The 17,752-nt window shown below is 37.4% G+C and overlaps 1 protein-coding gene across 3 annotated transcripts in view; it reads right to left on the bottom strand.

Annotated features, from left to right (window-relative positions):
• TRPM7 (transient receptor potential cation channel subfamily M member 7) overlaps positions 1 to 17,752 on the bottom strand; it is a 122,691-nt gene that overhangs the window by 95,923 nt on the left and 9,016 nt on the right. For all 3 annotated transcript variants that reach the window (XM_042942044.1, XM_042942045.1, XM_042942046.1), the window contains exon 2: positions 4,652 to 4,731. In XM_042942044.1, coding sequence (XP_042797978.1) covers positions 4,652 to 4,731 — 80 coding nt within the window. The remainder of the gene's footprint in view (positions 1 to 4,651; positions 4,732 to 17,752) is intronic.

Here is a 17,752-nt window from a genome sequence, read left to right as displayed (position 1 = left end):
TTATGCCTCATATGGATGGCTAAAGCCAAAGATACTCAATAACAAAATGAGACTTAACACCTAATGAGTACTTTTATTGTTTCTACTGCAAAATGAAATTAATGAATTTATAGGAAATAAACTCCATATTAATAATATAATCTACTTTTTTAATAAATCAAAAACATAATTTCCTCCCAAAGAAAGAACAATGTCTTACTTTGAAATGACACACTGAACTAAGGAGATCTAAATTCTAATCCCACCTTTATGAATTATTAGTCATGTGACCTGGGAAATGTCACTTCTGCTCTCTGGTTAAGAAATGTAGTATTACATTGTAACAAAACATCTATAATAATTAGAAAGAAATCCAAATTGATTCAAAAAATAATGACTGAAAGAGACATTAAGATGATCTGTTTTGGGGTGCCTGAGTGGCTTAGTCAGTTAAGCATCCAACTCTTGATTTCGGCACAGGTTGTGATCTCATGGTCATGAAAATACAGCCCTGTGTCAGCGATTCTCTCTCCCCCTCTCTCTTTGCCCTTACCCTGCACATATGCATATACTCTCTCTCTCTCAAAAAAGAAAAAAATAATAATGTTTTAATTATCTAAAAGACATTTACAGAACCTACAAAAAATTGAATATAAAAAGATAAAAAATGTTTTCTCAAAAATCAAATAAATGCAAATTTAAAACATACACTATTTTCTACTTAACACTTTTTCTTGAAGATAATGAAAAATGTTACTCTAATCAATATTTAATAAAGTAAGCATTCTTGTCACTACTGGTAATAATATATATTGCTTTAATCCTTTTAGAAAGTCTTTTGGCATTACATACCCTAAGAGGGGGGAAAAAACCTTAAATACAGGGGTGCCTGGGTGGCTCAGTCAGTTGAGCGTCCGACTTTGGCTCAGGTCATGATCTCACGGTTTGTGAGTTCAAGCCCCACTTCGGGCTCTGTGCTGACAGCTTGGGGCCTGGAGCCTGCTTTGGATTCTGTGTCTCCCTCTCTCTCTGCTCCTCCCCTGCTCACACTCTGTCTCTCTCTCAAAAATAAATAAAGATTTAAAAAAATTAAAGGAAAATAAAATTGACAAAACCTGTTTATTCTGATTTGTGGTAAGAAAAGAAATAAAAAAAAAAAAACCTTAAATACAAAAAAAGTTCTTTCCTCTAAGGTCTTCATTATGGCCTAATTTTACTTTATAATGGCTAAGAATTGAAAACCACCCAAATCTGCCCAACAGTGGAACAGGTATGCGAATTATGGCATATACACTAACAGAATATTAGTACTACCATTCTTATAAAATATCTGCAATATCAAAAAATATATTACTATAACATTTTGTTAAAGAGCATATACCATATTTTACAGACTAAATGTAGCAGTATTTTAAAACAAAACCTACTGAAGAAATATTAAAAGTAAATGCACCAAAATGTTATTAATAATGACTGCCTTGACATATTGAAACTCTGAGTACTGAACCAACTTTCTGATTCTCAAGTTTTCAAAATTTATCATGTACATGGCTCTTCTAACAGAAATTTGTTTAAGAGAGACATATATTCAAAATAGAGTTTTCTCACTGTCAAAGAGAAATGTCGAATTCAAACAGCAGGTTTATGAAATGTAACAAACAGAAGGTTTAGAAATTCCATTCAACAAATATTTACTAAATACCCACTATGAACAATAACAGTGACAGATGCTATAATTTAAAATACACCAATTAATAAAAAATTACCCATTTCCCTATTTTTCCAAAAAGTTTTATTATTGATGTATAGTTGACATACCATTGTTATATAAGTTTCAGGTATACGACATAGTGACCAACTATACTGAAAATGCATACCACAATAAATTGTTCATTATAATATTACTGACTATACTCCTTATGCTGTACTTTTTTTTATCTCTGTGACTTATTCATTTTATTCATTTATTTCATGCATCTCCCCACCACACCCCTCACCCTCCACCCCATCTACTCTGGAAACTACCAATTTGTTCTCTGTATTTATGAGTCTATTTTTATCTGTTCTGGTTTTCAGAGTCCATATATGAGTAAAATCATACGGTATTTGTCTTTCTCTGTCTTACTTATTTCTCTTAGCATAATACCCTCAAGGTCCATCCATGTTGTTACAAATATCAAGATTCCAGTCTTCTTTATGACTAAGTAATATTCCACTGTATGTGTATACACACACCACACACCCACACACAGTATCTTCTTTATTTATCTATTGATGAACACTTATGATGCTTCCACAGCTGGGCTACTGTAAATAAGGCTGCAAGAAATACAGGAGTGCATATATCTTTTTTAATCAGTGTTTTTGTTTTCTTTGGGTACTAAGTAGTGGAATTCCTGATCAAGTGGTATTCCTATTTTTAATTTTTGACGACCACCACACTTTTTCATGGTCACTGTATCAAATTACATTCCCACAAATAGTGCAAAATGGTTCCCTTTTCTCCACATCTTTGCCACCACTTTTTATTTTTTGTCATTCTGATACTAGCCATTCTGACTAGTAGGAGATGAGGATAGCTCATTGATTTTTTTTTTTTTTCTTTCCATTGAGGCTTTGATTTTCATTTCCCTGATGATTAGTGATGTTGAGCATCTTTTCATGTATCTGTTGGCCATCTGTATGTCTTCTCTGGGACAATGTCTATTTGGGTCTTCTGCCTGATTTTAATCAGACCATTTTTTTTTTTGCTGTTGAGTTATAGATGTTCTTTATACATTTAGGACACTAACCTCTTACCAGATATATCATTTGCAAATATCTTCTCCCACTCAGTAAGTTGCCTTTTGTTTTATTAATGGCTTCCTTTGATGTGGAAAAGACTTTCATTTTTGTATAATCCTAATAGCTTATTACTGCTTTTGTTTCCCTTGCTTGAGGAGACATTTCCATAAAAATGTTGCTAAGGCATATAAACAAGAGATTACTTGCTTATTTTCTTCTAGGAGTTTAATGATTTCAGGTCTCACATATAAGTCTTTAATCCATTTTGAGTTTATTTTTGTTTATGGTATAAGAAAGCAGTCCAGTTTTATTCTTTGCATGTAGCTGTCCATTTTTCTCAACACTATTTGTTGAAGAAATGGCTTTTTTCCCCACTGTATATTTTTGCTATCTTTCTCACAGATTAATTGACCATATAAGCATGGGTTATTTCCAGGCTCTCTATCCTGTTCCATTAACCTCTATTTTTGTGCCAGTACCATACTGTCTTGATTATTATAGTTTTATAGTATATCTTGAAATCTGGGATTGTGCTAACCTTCAGCTTTGTTCTTCTTTCTCAAGATTGCTTTGGCTATATAGGGTCTTCTGTGGTTTCATATAAATTTTAGGTTGATTTATTATAGTTCTGAATTTGGCTATGTTTTGATAAGCGTCATATATCAAATGGAAGTAAAAGTTGCAGAGAAGTTAACTGAGCAGAGAAGAGGTTTGGCAGGAGATGAGAAAGGTAAGAAGATTCAAAATTCTTTCTCAACTAATTTTTCCTAAGTGCCTGTAAAGAGAGGTTCTCTGTATGCTAGGAACCTCTCTGCATGGCAGGAAATAACTCTATCTTTGATTTGCCCTTTTAAACTTTATTCTATTTTTATGCCTCAAAAAAAAAAAAATTAAGAAAAATGTTACTTCAGTAAATACCTCAATAGGTCAACTTTTTCTTGAATTTTAACTAGCACCTTTACTTTAAAATTTTTCTATTACCAAAATCATTTTAAAGACCAAAAAGTCAATTAGAGATGCCTATAACCTCTGACAACAGGTTTTCTAGGAGATGCTGAGTTCTATCTATATTTTGGCAAACAAATACAGCAACTATTAGGTTTGCATTGGTTTCTTTAGCATGAACCACAGTGTTGGGTACTCAAAAGATGTTTAATAAATACATACATATTTTTAAGTTCTCATTATCAGTGAATCAGTTAAAAATGAGTCTTAACTGCCCTATCTTTGTAACATACTAGTATGATCTGGGGGAGTATAGGGATGGGGGAATACTCTGAAGAAGTAAATAAACATCATTAAGAACTCCAGGGTGCCTGTGTGGCTCAGTTGTTAAGCATGTGACTTCAGCTCAGGTCAGGATCTCATCGTTTGTGAGTTAGAGTTGCACACATCAGGTGAGCTTGAGCCCTGCACTGGGTGAGCACAAGCCCTGCTTTGGGTAAAACATGAGCCCCGCTTTGGCTAAGCCCCAGTTCTCTGTGTCTCTCTCTGCCCCTCATGGGATCCTCTGCCCCTTGCTCACTAGCCCCCTCTCTATCTCTCAAAAATACAAAAAATAAGAACTCCAGAATACTGATATTGTGCTAAGGATATCTCCTTCTCTCAATCTTAAATAATTAACAGCATGCACAAAAGTTAACAATAATTATAACTGTTTTACTAATTTTGGCTTTTATCTGTACTGACAGCTCAGAGCCTGGAGCCTGGAGCCTACTTCTGATTCTGTGTCTCCCCCTCTCTCTCTGCCCCACCCTTGCTCACGCTGTCTCTCTCTCAAAAATAAATAAGCATTAAAAATAATAATAATTTGGTTTTTAATAAATAAACTCCAATATAATTTACAGCTAAATTTCTAGAAGAACCCAAGAAACAAAGGTATGCTTACCTGTGAGGGTCTTTGGAACTTGGTATAATATATACACATTCCCTCTTCGTCAAAGTGCTTTCTATCCAGGATTTCTGGGACTGAAACAAAAAGTTTTAAAAGATGGTTTATAAATTAACCCACCAATACTAAAGTAAAATAATGTAATGATAAATACATAAAAACAAATAATTCCATACTATTTAATTTTTTTCCCAATCCACTAAATATTTACCGTAAGTATATAGTAAAGGCTTACTGAAGATAGCATACCTAAAATATCAGAATGAGTCCATTCAAGTCCATTGTTATTTGGATTACTAAATCAACATGCTGTGAAGATACTATTGCTTCATATAATGTGAGGAGGAAAATCAAGTTTGAGATTCCCACTATGGGGCAAAAACCTCAAGAGGGGGCAGTATGATCCTGGGAAATGGATCATTTAAAAGCCAATTAAAAGTGACCGTCAGAAAAAGATATCAAACAAATCCTAGAAGAAAAATATCAGGAAAAATTGAGACTAAACTTCAATAGAGATAGGGCAAGTTATTACATGATTACAGATGTCTGATTCACCAGATTGCTGTAACAATCTTAAATCTGAATAACCAAATCAATAGTCTCAAAATATATAAAGTGAAAATTTAACAGGGAAAATAAGACAAATTTAGGATCACAGTGGAAGATTAAAAAATTCCATCAATTACTGTAAAATTTGAAATAATTTTTAAAATTTAAAAGATATTTTATTTTGGAGAAAGAGGGAGTATGAGTGGGGGAGAGGGGCAGAGGGAAAGAAAGAGAGTATCTTAAGCAGGCTCCACATACAGCATGGAGCCCGATGTGGGGCTCAATCCCACAAACCATGAGATCATGACCTAAGCCTAAATCAAGAGTCAGATGCTTGACCAATTAAGCCACCCACACACCCCTAAACGATTTTTTTAAATTAATTTTTTATATCACTACTTAAGCTTCTCCCTGGATCCTTAGACTCTTAGACTCTGGATCCTTATCCTGCTACTGGCGACTGATTACAAAAGGATGAGGCATTATGTACTGGGACAGACAAAACTCTATAAATTATAATAGATTAAAGACCATTGGTTCCATCCTCCATGTATCAGTATTAACAGGACAGTACAAAAAGGAAGAGCCCATGTTCTAAAAGGAAACCTCTAGGAGAAGAAACATAAGACAAAATTATGATGGGTGAAGTTTTGCAGGTTCCTCTCAAATCCTTCAGGGACCCTAATGATAAAACTTAGTCTGTCCCCCAATGCTAATTCTGGTACCAAAATTCTGTCTCTCCATCCAAAATGTCCATCTCCTAGGTCAATGGTTCTTTATTTAAATATACTCACTTAGGTAGGAGCAAATTATACCATAATCTCCTGGTTATAAAAAAACAGGATGACCGCTAGAAGTCAGGACACTGAATCAGCAAAATATCTTACATTCTAAAACTCACTTAGCATAATCCCTCCACCATTGCCTAACTACTCCATAACTATTCCATAATATAACTAGACAAAAACAAAACAATGACCTCTAGTTTCACTTTAAAACCCTGACCACAGGGGCACCTGGGTGTCTCAGTTGGTTAGGTGACTGACTTTGGCTCAGGTCATGATCTCACAGTTCATGAGTTCGAGCCCCACGTCGGGCTCTGTGCTGACAGCTCAGAGCCTGGAGCCTATTTCAGATTCTGTGTCTTCCCCTCTCTCTACCCCTCCCCTGCTCATGCTCTGTGTCTGTCTCTCAATAATAAATAAACGTTAAAAAAAACAAACCCTGACCACAAACCTCAAATGCTCCTTAATGATGCCCAATAATCGCACAATATTTCTCTGGTCCATTTTCTCATTCTCCTGTATGATTTCACAGTATTTCCTTCTTTCCTCAAACCTCTAACCCTCCTTTCCCATTCTTGATCTCAAAAGATGACCTCACTTCCCATTTAACTGAGCAAATTTAAGTAACAAGAACATGTACAACTTCCATCACATCTAGCCACTAATGAGCCCATATATTCTGCTTTCCTTCCTGTGACTATGTTTACTTCTATTTAAATCCAACCACTCTTGCATCCTAGGTCCCACACACCTCACGAAGTAAAGGTCACTCTCTACCAATTAATTTTTTTTTGTCCTTTATTAACTCATTCCCATCAACATGCAACATGCTACCAACTCTCATTTTAAAAAACAAACACAACAAACTTTTGTTTGACCCCACCTTCTCCTCAAGTTAACATTCCATATTTCTGCCTCCACCCACAGTACAGATCACAGGTAAAAGTTTTTCCCTCTTTTCTTTTCCTCCCATGCTTTCTAAACCCCACTCCAGTCAGACTTCCAAGCCAACCATTCTTTCTCTAAATCCAAAAATCAATTTTCAGGACTCATCTTCATTGATATATCAGCAGCATTTAACAAAGCTGATCATTCTCACCTACTTAAAACATCTTCATGAGTTAGTTTGGTTTTCTTCTCTTCACTGCTCACTCCTTCTACCTCCTTTGCTGATTCCTCCCTTTTTCTCCCCAATCTTTGGAGTTCTTTTTCCCAATTATATTCACTCACATCCAGTTTATTATCAATAACTAGATGACTCCCAAATTCATATTTCTACACTAGCTCCTTCCCTAAACTCCATGCTCATATATTCAACTGCCTACTCAACAGCTTTACTCTGATGTCCAAGAGGCATCTCAAACTTAAGATGGGGTATCTGGGTGGCTGAGTTGGGTAAGTGTCCGTCTCTTGATTTCAGCTCAGGTCATGATCTCATGGTTCATGAGATCAAGCCCCGTGTCGGGCTCTGTGCTGATAGCATGGAACTTGCTGGGCATTCTCTCTCTACCTCTGTCTCTGGCCCTCCCCTGTGTGCATGCTCTCTCAAAACAAACAAACAAACAAACAAACAAGACGGCCTAAACTGAACTCACCTTTCATTGAAACACTTATTTCTTATATAGTCTTCCCCATCTCAGTAAATGGCAACTCTATTCTTCCAGTTCTATTTTTTAAGGCAAAAATCTCAGTGACATTCTTGATTTCCTCTTTATCTACTTCCCCTATAAAACCCCATGAGCAAAATCTGTCAGCTTGCCTTCAAAACACATCCAGAATCCAGCCACTTCTCACATCTTCACTGCTACTATTGTGATCCAAGCCATTACCACCTTTTGCCTGGCTTACCAGAAATCACTCTATCACCCTTGCTACTTTACAGTCTATTCCTCAAGAGAGATAATCTTTTAAAAATATGTCATTATGTCACTTCTCTCTCAAGACTCTCCAATGCCTTCACGTCTTACTCAAGAGTGTTATAAAAGCCAAAGTCCTTACAATAGCATTTAAGGTCCTAGTGCTTTGCATCTCTGCATCCTGCTTCATTACTTTGATTCTATCACCTCCTTCAAGTATTTGAGCAAATGTCACTTTCTCAGTGAGGCTTACACTATTTAAAAATGCAATTTCCAACACCATCCCTCACAGTCTTATGGAACTACAGAGTAATAGGGCCATCATCCCCAGGATCACATTTAAAGCACTGTCCTGAGAACCAAAAGATCTGGCCATGTCAGTTTAAACTACCAGTATATTATTCCTAATCTAGACCTTTCTCCCACTCCACAACCATACACTGAAACTAAGGCGGAGCACATGTAACTGAAAAGACAAGACATTTCATGGAATTTCTGCTTGTAACTTAAAAAAAAAATTTGGTAGTGCTACTCTAACATATGATGATGTGAGGCTGAACTTCTACCAAAACCAACTTAATTAACCTGCTGCTTGAAACTCATGAAATTTTCATTATGCTATTATTAAGAAACGCAGGATTCAGGAGTAGTGCTGAAATTATATTGTGATTTGCTTATTTAAAGTCTGCATCTCTTAGGGGCGCCTGGGTGGCTCAGTTGGTTAAGCATCTGACAGGCTCAGGTCATGATCACGCCTCGTGAGTTCCAGCCCCACATCGGGCTCTGCTGACAGCTCAGAGTCTGGAGCCTGCTTTGGACTCTGTGTCTCCCTTACTCTCTGCACCTCCCCCGCCTCTCTCAAAAATAAACATTAAAAATATATATAAAGTTTGCATCTCTTAGACAAATTGGAAATGGTTTGTAAAAAAAGAAAAGGCAGGTTAGTGATTGTACTTATTGCTATACGCTTATTGCCTGTTCACTTATTAATATAATTCAGATACAGATAATATAGGAAAGTTTGGTCATTTTAAACATAAACTTACTATCACCCAGCAATTCCACTCTGAAGTATCTTTCCAAGAAAAAGAAAAACATGTCCACACACAGACTTGTATCTGAATGTTCACAGAAGCAATATTCGTAAGAGGCAACAAAATAAAATATCCATATAATAGTATACTACTTAGTAAGAGGGACAAGCTAAGGATAACATGCAACATTGCTACACCTCAAAAACATTACACTAAGTGAAAAAAGGCACATAAGATTATGTAACTGCATTTGCATGAAATTTCTAGAAAAAGACAAAAACATAGGAACTGTTAAGTTTAGTAAATGCCTGGGGCTAAGAGTAACAGCAGTGATAAACTGCAAACACATACTAGGAAACTTTGGGAGAGGACAGAAGTGTGCTAAAACTGTATTGTGGTGGTTACAAAACTAAATTTACTAAAAGCCATCAAACTTGTATACTTACAGAGGGCAAATTTTAGAGTATGTGCATTATACCACAATAAAGCTACTTGAAAGGCAGGGGAGGGTTAAGAAACATATAAAAACAGAATGAAGAGAACAAATGTATGTTTAATCAGAGTTCCAGAAGGAGAAAAGGGAAAGAATGTGCAAAGGCAATGTTTAAAGAAATGATAAGAATTTCCCAAAACTGATGAAAAACGATTTGCAGATTCTGAAAACCCAACATGAAGATAAAGAAAAAAGTTATTAAAAGACAATAAATTCAGAATAAGTTAGAGGTAAAATATTCCAGCAATGATCTTCTATTACAGTTACAAGTTTATAAAACACCTCAAGCCATATGTTTTCAAATACAAAGTGGTTGTTTTGCTGTGTTTTGCTTTGTTTTTAGTAATCTCTATACCCAACATGGGGCTCCAATTCACAAACTCCAGATCAAGAGTCACATGCTTTTCTGACTGAGCCAGCCAGGCATCCCTGACAGTGGTGTTTACAATTTGCTTTGTATAACAAATGAAGATCAAAGGAGTACAAACCCATGGGGGCAGGGGTCTTTCTAGGCTCAACCAGAAATAAAGACACCCCCCCCCCCAAAGACTCTCATAATCCCATAGCTACATTTGGCATGGCCTCTTATAAAAATAGATTGGGGTGGGGCGCCTGGGTGGCTCAGGGTGTTAAGCGATGGACTCTTGATTTCGACTCAGTTCATGATGTCATGGTAGTGAGATCAAGTCCCAAGTTAAGTACTGCATAAGCCCAGGGCCTGCTTAGGGTTCTCTCCTTCTGCCCTTCTCCTACTCACACATGAGCACTCACTCACTCTCCAAATAAGTGAACATTAAAAAAAGCGGATAAGTGAACATTAAAAAAAGCGGGGGGGGGGGGGGGGGGGTGCCTGGGTGGCTCAGTCAGTTGAGCATGTGACTTCGGCTCAGGTCATGATCTCACAGTTTGTGAGTTCAAGTCCCACATGGAGCTCCACACTGACAGTATGGAGCCTGCTTGGGAATCTCTCTCCCTCTCTCACTGCCCCTCCCCCACTCATGCTCTCTCACACTCAAAATAAATAAACTTAAAAAAAAAAAAAAAAAAAACACTGGAGTCACAGACTACCAACAAGGCAGCATCAACTATTCCTGTTTGGTGGGAGTCTCTGGATCAAACATGCAACAGACAGCTTAAGTGCAAGGTGACAAGATACACAATGAGCAGGTACAGGATCTGCCCTTGCCTCATAAACCTCAAAAGCCAGTATCTCTTGTTAACAGCTTCATAGATGACAAGGTCCCCCACAAAGGAAATGCCCAGTACAGGAGTCACTGAACAAAGGGAAACCCAAAGCTATGACTTACTTTTCTATTAGCCAATATTTTTGGTTTCCCAATTCACATAAATTTACCCATATGTCACATAAAAAATGTTGCCTAAAAACACAGTTGACATTGTATCTTTTGTAAACCCTTTGCCCAAAGTGCATATAACAAGAGGTAACTTTAATTAGTAGATAGTGCATTTTTCAGGCACTGTTCTAAATGTTTTATATGCGTTAACTCATCCTATTCTCACAGTAATCCTATGAATTGGGTGCTATTAGTATTCCCTCATTATAGATGCACAAACTAGTTAGACACAGAAGTTAAGAAACTGCCCAAAGTCACATAGCTAATTGTTTGCCCTGACTCCAAATCCTCTACTGACTTTTCAAGAGAAATTTAAGATAAGCATTTCAAGATCACTTGATGATACGCTTTAAATAAGCCACGGAGTAAAAATACATTAATTACTTTAAAAGGGGAATGCCTAGGTTTAATTTTGTGTATAATTTTCTGAACAAGGATTGCTTCTTGGCCCTTTGACTAAGATCAAGGGTAATTTTCTGAACATGGGGGGGGGGGGGGTGGGCGGTGAAGAACAGAAGGGCTAACATACTTCTCCCAAAAGGTATTGTTAATTACTAACTACTGCTAACCAGTATTAGCTTTCCCCCTATTCTGTTCCTAGCCTGCCTAAAGCAACTTCAGCTATAGTTATTCAAACAGGGTTGGGATAGGGGCAGATTCCAACAATTTGGACTGCTCTACAGCAATGAACTAATGGCCCAGTTAAGTCTAAATGCTGGTTTGCAAAACTTTGGATATGTACCCATTGAAATACTCACAAAAATGAGTCACAGGTATCTACTTTTCATAGCTATGCCTTCCTAACTAAATGTTAATAAAAATATTTCACATTTTTATTTAAGAGATGGTTCTATATGGAAAATAAGGAATCCCAAGTAGAATTTAACATTAAGAAATGATCAGAGCTCTGGATAGGAAGATTAATTAATTAGGGAGACAAATAAAAGTAAACTAGAGCCACCAGTATTTGTGGGAGGGGCAATGGGGTTCTGGACTAGTAAAGTAATGGATACAAGAGACAATTTCCAAATCCTTTACTTTAGCATGATGCCTTCGGGGTTTCTTTTTTTTTTTTTAATTTTTTTAATGTTTATTTTTGAGAGAGAGAGAGTGACCACTAGTGGGGGAGGGGCAGAGAGAGAGAAGAAGACACAGAATCCAAAGCAGGCTCCAGGCTGTCAGCAGAGAGCCCTATGTGGGGCTGGAACTCACAAACCTCAAGATCTTGACCTGAGGTGAAGTTGGGCGCTTAACTGACGAGCCATCTAGGCTTCCCTGCACGATGCCTTTTTTAACAAAACTACAGAATGATTATTAATATAGTCCTGGTTTCCCATCTTTTCTTCAAATTCACTTCTACCATTATTTTTTTTTTTTTTCAACGTTTATTTATTTTTGGGACAGAGAGAGACAGAGCATGAACGGGGGAGGGACAGAGAGAGATGGAGACACAGAATCGGAAACAGGCTCCAGGCTCTGAGCCATCAGCCCAGAGCCTGACGCGGGGCTCGAACTCACGGACCGTGAGATCGTGACCTGGCTGAAGTCGGACGCTTAACCGACTGCGCCACCCAGGCGCTCCATTTCTACCATTATTTTTCAACAAACGTGTGCAACTTACTGGGTCCCTAATGAACACCTCTTCTCTTAAACTGATGTTCCTTCAATTTCAGACTTAGAGAAGTATGGCTATACTCTAAATGGGGCATCAGCAAATAGTGATGGTAAATGTTTTAGGCTTTTAGACCACATACTGTATCTGTCATATATTGTTTTGTTTTTTAAACTTTAAAAAATGTAAAAACTGGGGCGCCTGGGTGGCTCAGTCAGTTAAGCATCTGACTTGGGCTCAGGTCATGATCTCACCATTCATGAGTTTAAGCCCCGTGTCAGGCTTGATGCTTATAGCTCAGAGCCTGGAGCCAGCTTCAGATTCTGTGTCTCCCTCTCTCTCTGCCCCTCCCCCACTTGCACTCTGTCTCTCAAAAATAAACATTAAAAAAATTTTTTTTTTAATGTAAGGACCATTCTTACCTCAAAGCCATACAAAACAGGCCTTGGCCACATTTGGCCCACATGGCATAGTATACCAAGCCATACTCTGAATCCCACAAAAATATGGACTTACACATTCCTACTGAGTCCATTCAATCCAAAAAGCATGTGCCAAGCCCTTCAAATTATTCTCCTACAGTGTTTCTTGGACATTAATATCCCTTCTACCCAGTTCTACAATCCCAATAGATCCTCGTATTAAGAGTTGCTTTTCAATGAGGGGGAAAAAAAAAAGGTGGGACTGAAGAATTTTAAATGTTCATTAACAAAGTTATTTTTCCTGTAGGAATTTCAAAAGAAAAAACACTTAAAATAATCATATATTTATAGATGTTGTATCATCTATAAATATATATAAATCATATATAAGTCCTATATAAATAAAATAAATGAAATAAATAAAAAAATACAATAAATCATATACAAATTGTATATATATAAAACAATAAACCCTAAACATCACTGAGCAAAAAAATCTAGTACTTTGAGTACATATACTAGTTTTTTTCCAGAAATAATGGTCTTTTCCAATCACCATCAACCTAAGACACTTCAGCCACTTTTAGTATTCATTTTGTAACTACTCAAAATAGGAGTGCTACTGAATTTTAGGACACAACACAAATCTTGCTCACAAATTAGTTTCATTTTATCATTCTTTTTCTAAACAGATAGCCAGGGGCACCTGGGTAGCTCAGTTGGTTGAAAGACCACTCTTGATTTGGGCTCAGGTCATCCCAGGGACATGGGGATCGAGCCCCACGTCGGTTCCACACTCAACATGGAATCTGCTTAAGATTCTCTCTCTCCCTCTCCCCCACTCATGCACACACTCTTTCTCTCTCTGAAATAAAAAAAATAAAAAATAAAAAATAAACAGCCAGTGCTGTCCTTTCAAAACCTCAAACTTTCCATAGTAGTTTCTAATTGGCATATCCATCCAAAACTTTAGTGAAACTGTTTGCTAAGTAACTTAAATCGTGTCACTCTTGATGCTCACAAATTTTTACCAAATTTTGTGTCTGTAGGGACATCAATGACATTAGCATGTTTCAAGACTATCTCTTATAGCTTCCCCTAACTTTAATATTCACCAATTCTATTTCAAGGGCTTGCGGTCCACCTGAGAGTCACATACCCCCAGGTGATGGTTATAAATCCCTCCCAACGATAGGTTTATGCAAGTTTTGGAATTCTGAGTTTCTTCCCTGCCATCACATACCCAATGAAATGTGCATGGATTTTAAACATATATTTATTTCTATTTTTATACTTCTCTTCTCCTTGTTTTGCTGGGCTGCATTACTGAATTTTACCAAGAGGTGGCACACTATGAACACAAACCAGAAAATTCCTAAACTTAAATGTTTTAGGTAAAGTAAAAACTAACTATAATCACAGAATGTTAGCACTAGAAATTAACTTAAAAATCACTTCGTGATCTTCAGTAGTGAAAGAGCAGAACTTCTGGAGTCTGAGTAACTGGAGTTAGAATTATAGCTTTGTTGTTTACTATCCATGCAACCTTAGGCAAGTTTCTGACGTTGTAACCTAATAACAATACCTATCTTATAATGTCGCTCTGAAGATAAAACAAAATGATCCACGCAAGGCGTTTCAGCAGAATGCCTAACACACTATCAAATCTCAACAATGCTTCAAAATTCCTTAAGTTATAAATTCTTCCTGTCTACTAGCAATAAGGGGCGCACATACATTATAAATAAACCCTCTAACCTCATCCACTGTCTCCATAAATTAGTACCAGCATATCTCCTTCCCACCTACATGCTAATGGTAAAAATTGGGGGAAAAAATTAAAGACTGCTTTTTTCTACTTCAAGATAACAATTGGAAATCAATCTACTTTTAAAACTAAATACACTCTATGATTCTATATATTAATATTAAAAAGGAGCTGCTAGCTATGTTAGCTCTAGCAGACTAACCCTCCCACAAATAACAGCCATAAACTTTGGACAAAATAAAAACAAAAACAAGCAAACAAACAAAAAAACCCAACTAGTTTACATACTAAAGACCCAAAAGCAGGCAGAAATTGAATGGAGTCTATTAAAAATGAAAGGACAGCACTGAATGAGTTTTCCAGTTTTTAAGGCTTTTCTGGTAACAGGCCCCACTCCATACCTACTGAACAGCTAAGACTCCAATAGAAATCCCAGAGTCTTACTGGCTTAAAAAAAACAAAATATCAAGCTCAAGGTGACAAAAGCAGTTGGAAAGCGATGGGAAAAGTCCTTCAAAGGAAAAAGTCACATAAAGGGTGCCCCAACCTATGGCCGACCCATGAAAAATGTATACACAGTACAGACTCCAAGCAGCCCAATTAAGAATAAAAGAACTGAACGGACACTTTGGCTGCCCACCATGAGACAGAGTATGGAATCTGAGTACAGTCAAGTAAATCAACTACTATCTTAATCTATTCTGAGTGCCGTAACAAATACCATAAGCTAGGTGGCTTAAGCAACCAAAATTCACTTTCTCACAGTTATAGAAACTGTAATCCAACATCAATCAAGGTTCCAACAGGGTCCGTGTCTGATAAAGACTCTCTCCTTGGGCTGCAGACAACTATCTTCTCACTGTGTCTTCACATGGTACAGGGCAAGCTCTCTGGTGTTTCTTCTTATAAGGGCCTTACCCTCATGACCTCATCTAACCCTAATTACCTCCCAAAGACCCCATGTCCAAATGCCATCACACTGGAGGTTAGGGCTTTAACAAAGAATTTAGGGGAGAGTGGCACAAACACTGAGTTCATAACAACTACTTTAAAAAGAATCAAGTCTTCAGAAGGGGTATAACAGAACTCAAGAGTCTAAAAGGTAACATTCACAGTGTCTATTACACAATTCAAAATGACTAGACTTAAGAAAAAATAGGAAAATGTGACCCACACTCAAAAAAAAATTAAAAAGGGGTTTACATATTAATAAAATGCATATACTTAAAAATTAAATGACGTTACAGACCTAGAAATTGAGTTATGTGAAAAATTTGTACACAGGTCAATATGCCTGCCAACAATGGCACAGACAGTGACAAAGAAAAATTAAGGCTAGCCTAAAGCAAAATGTTGAAATAGGCTGGCACTCTGACTTCCTCTATCTTTCTCCCTCTATCTAGAGCCCAACTCATTTGACCTTCTGGCATTCTTAAAGGCCGTTACTCTAGAGTTCTGCTCTTATTCTTAATTGGCTGCCAACTACTTAACTAATTCACTAATAATTAGGTATCACTGGTAATTCAGATGTGAATTCTCTGAGAGGATCTTAAAGACACTACTGAAAAGTCTCTGTGGAATAACAGTTGAAGTTTTATATATTAAAAAAATTAAACTGAATCAAATTTCGACTATAACTATGTTTGTAAAGAGAGTCTTATTATATCCAACCTTATTTTCTATTTTGCTTTCCTGCTGACCTCATGGAGATTGCTACTCTGGTTGTTTAACAGTCCAATATTACCCTAGACTTATGGAACAGAAAATGTTTGATGAAGAACTGTGAGCAGTTGCCATCATGCTATATCTTGGGAGTCTATGGTACTAAATAAATGAAGACAAGGCACAATTGAGTCTAAAATGTGGCCAACCTGAATCTAGCTCAAAGAGTAGTAATTTTTTCCTTATGTATTCTAGAAAGAGTCTTACCTAGAGTAATTCATTTTAATATAAAGAATTATTAATAAAATGAAAAGGGATCGACACTCATCAAGATAAAAAAGATAATAAGCATGTTGGCCAAGGGCCACCTGGATGGCTCAGTTGGTTAAGCATCGAACTTCAGCTCAGGACATAATATCATGGTTTGTGGGTTTGAGCCCATATGGGGCTTTGCACTGACAGTGTGAGGAGCCTGCCTGGGATTCTCTCTCTCTTCCTTTCTTTCGGCCACCACTGCCCATCCCCCCCATGAACTTAAAAAAAAAATAAGCATGTTGGCCAAAAAAACTTTTAATTTTTTGTTATTTTTTTTTTTTTAATTTTTTTTTCAACGTTTTTTTATTTATTTTTGGGACAGAGAGAGACAGAGCATGAACGGGGGAGGGGCAGAGAGAGAGGGAGACACAGAATCTGAAACAGGCTCCAGGCTCCGAGCCATCAGCCCAGAGCCTGACGCGGGGCTCGAACTCACGGACCGCGAGATCGTGACCTGGCTGAAGTCGGACGCTTAACCGACTGCGCCACCCAGGCGCCCCTGTTATTTTTTTTAAAGAGAGCGAGAGAGAGCACGAATGGGGAAGAAGGGCAGAGGGAGAGGGAGCAGAGAAAATCTCAACCAGGCTCCACACTCAGCACAGAGCCTGACATGGGGCTCAATCCCACAACCCTGGGTTCATGACCTGAGCTGAAAGCAAGAGCTGGATGCTCAACCAACTGAGCCACCCAGGTGCCCTCACATTTTTAATTGTTTATGCTAAGTTATTTTACCTAGACACCTAAGAGTGCTAAAAAAACAAAATAAATATACCGACACAGGAACAGACAAACAGAACAATGGAACAAGTTGCTTGGAAACAAAAACTTACCTTGAAGGAAACTTTTGTTGTGTGATGGAGAGAACAATATGAATTAGGGGAAGATATGATTTATTCTGTGTATATGAACTATCACACTAAATCCAAAAATGAATACTACATGGGGGCGCCTGGGTGGCGCAGTTGGTTAAGCGTCCGACTTCAGCCAGGTCACGATCTCGCAGTCCGTGAGTTCGAGCCCCGCGTCAGGCTCTGGGCTGATGGCTCGGAGCCTGGAGCCTGTTTCCGATTCTGTGTCTCCCTCTCTCTCTGCCCCTCCCCCGTTCATGCTCTGTCTCTCTCTGTCCCAAAAATAAATAAAAAACGTTGAAAAAAAAATTAAAAAAAAAAAATGAATACTACATGGATTAAAGTCAAAATGTGAAAAGCAAAACTTTAAAATTTCTACCAAAAAAAAAAAAAAAATAG

This window comes from Panthera leo, chromosome B3 (genome assembly GCF_018350215.1).
Source record: "Panthera leo isolate Ple1 chromosome B3, P.leo_Ple1_pat1.1, whole genome shotgun sequence".
Classification (NCBI taxonomy): Eukaryota; Metazoa; Chordata; class Mammalia; order Carnivora; family Felidae; genus Panthera; species Panthera leo.
The sequence above is the reverse complement of the archived record's forward strand: the minus strand, read 5'-3'. Positions and strand labels throughout refer to the sequence as shown.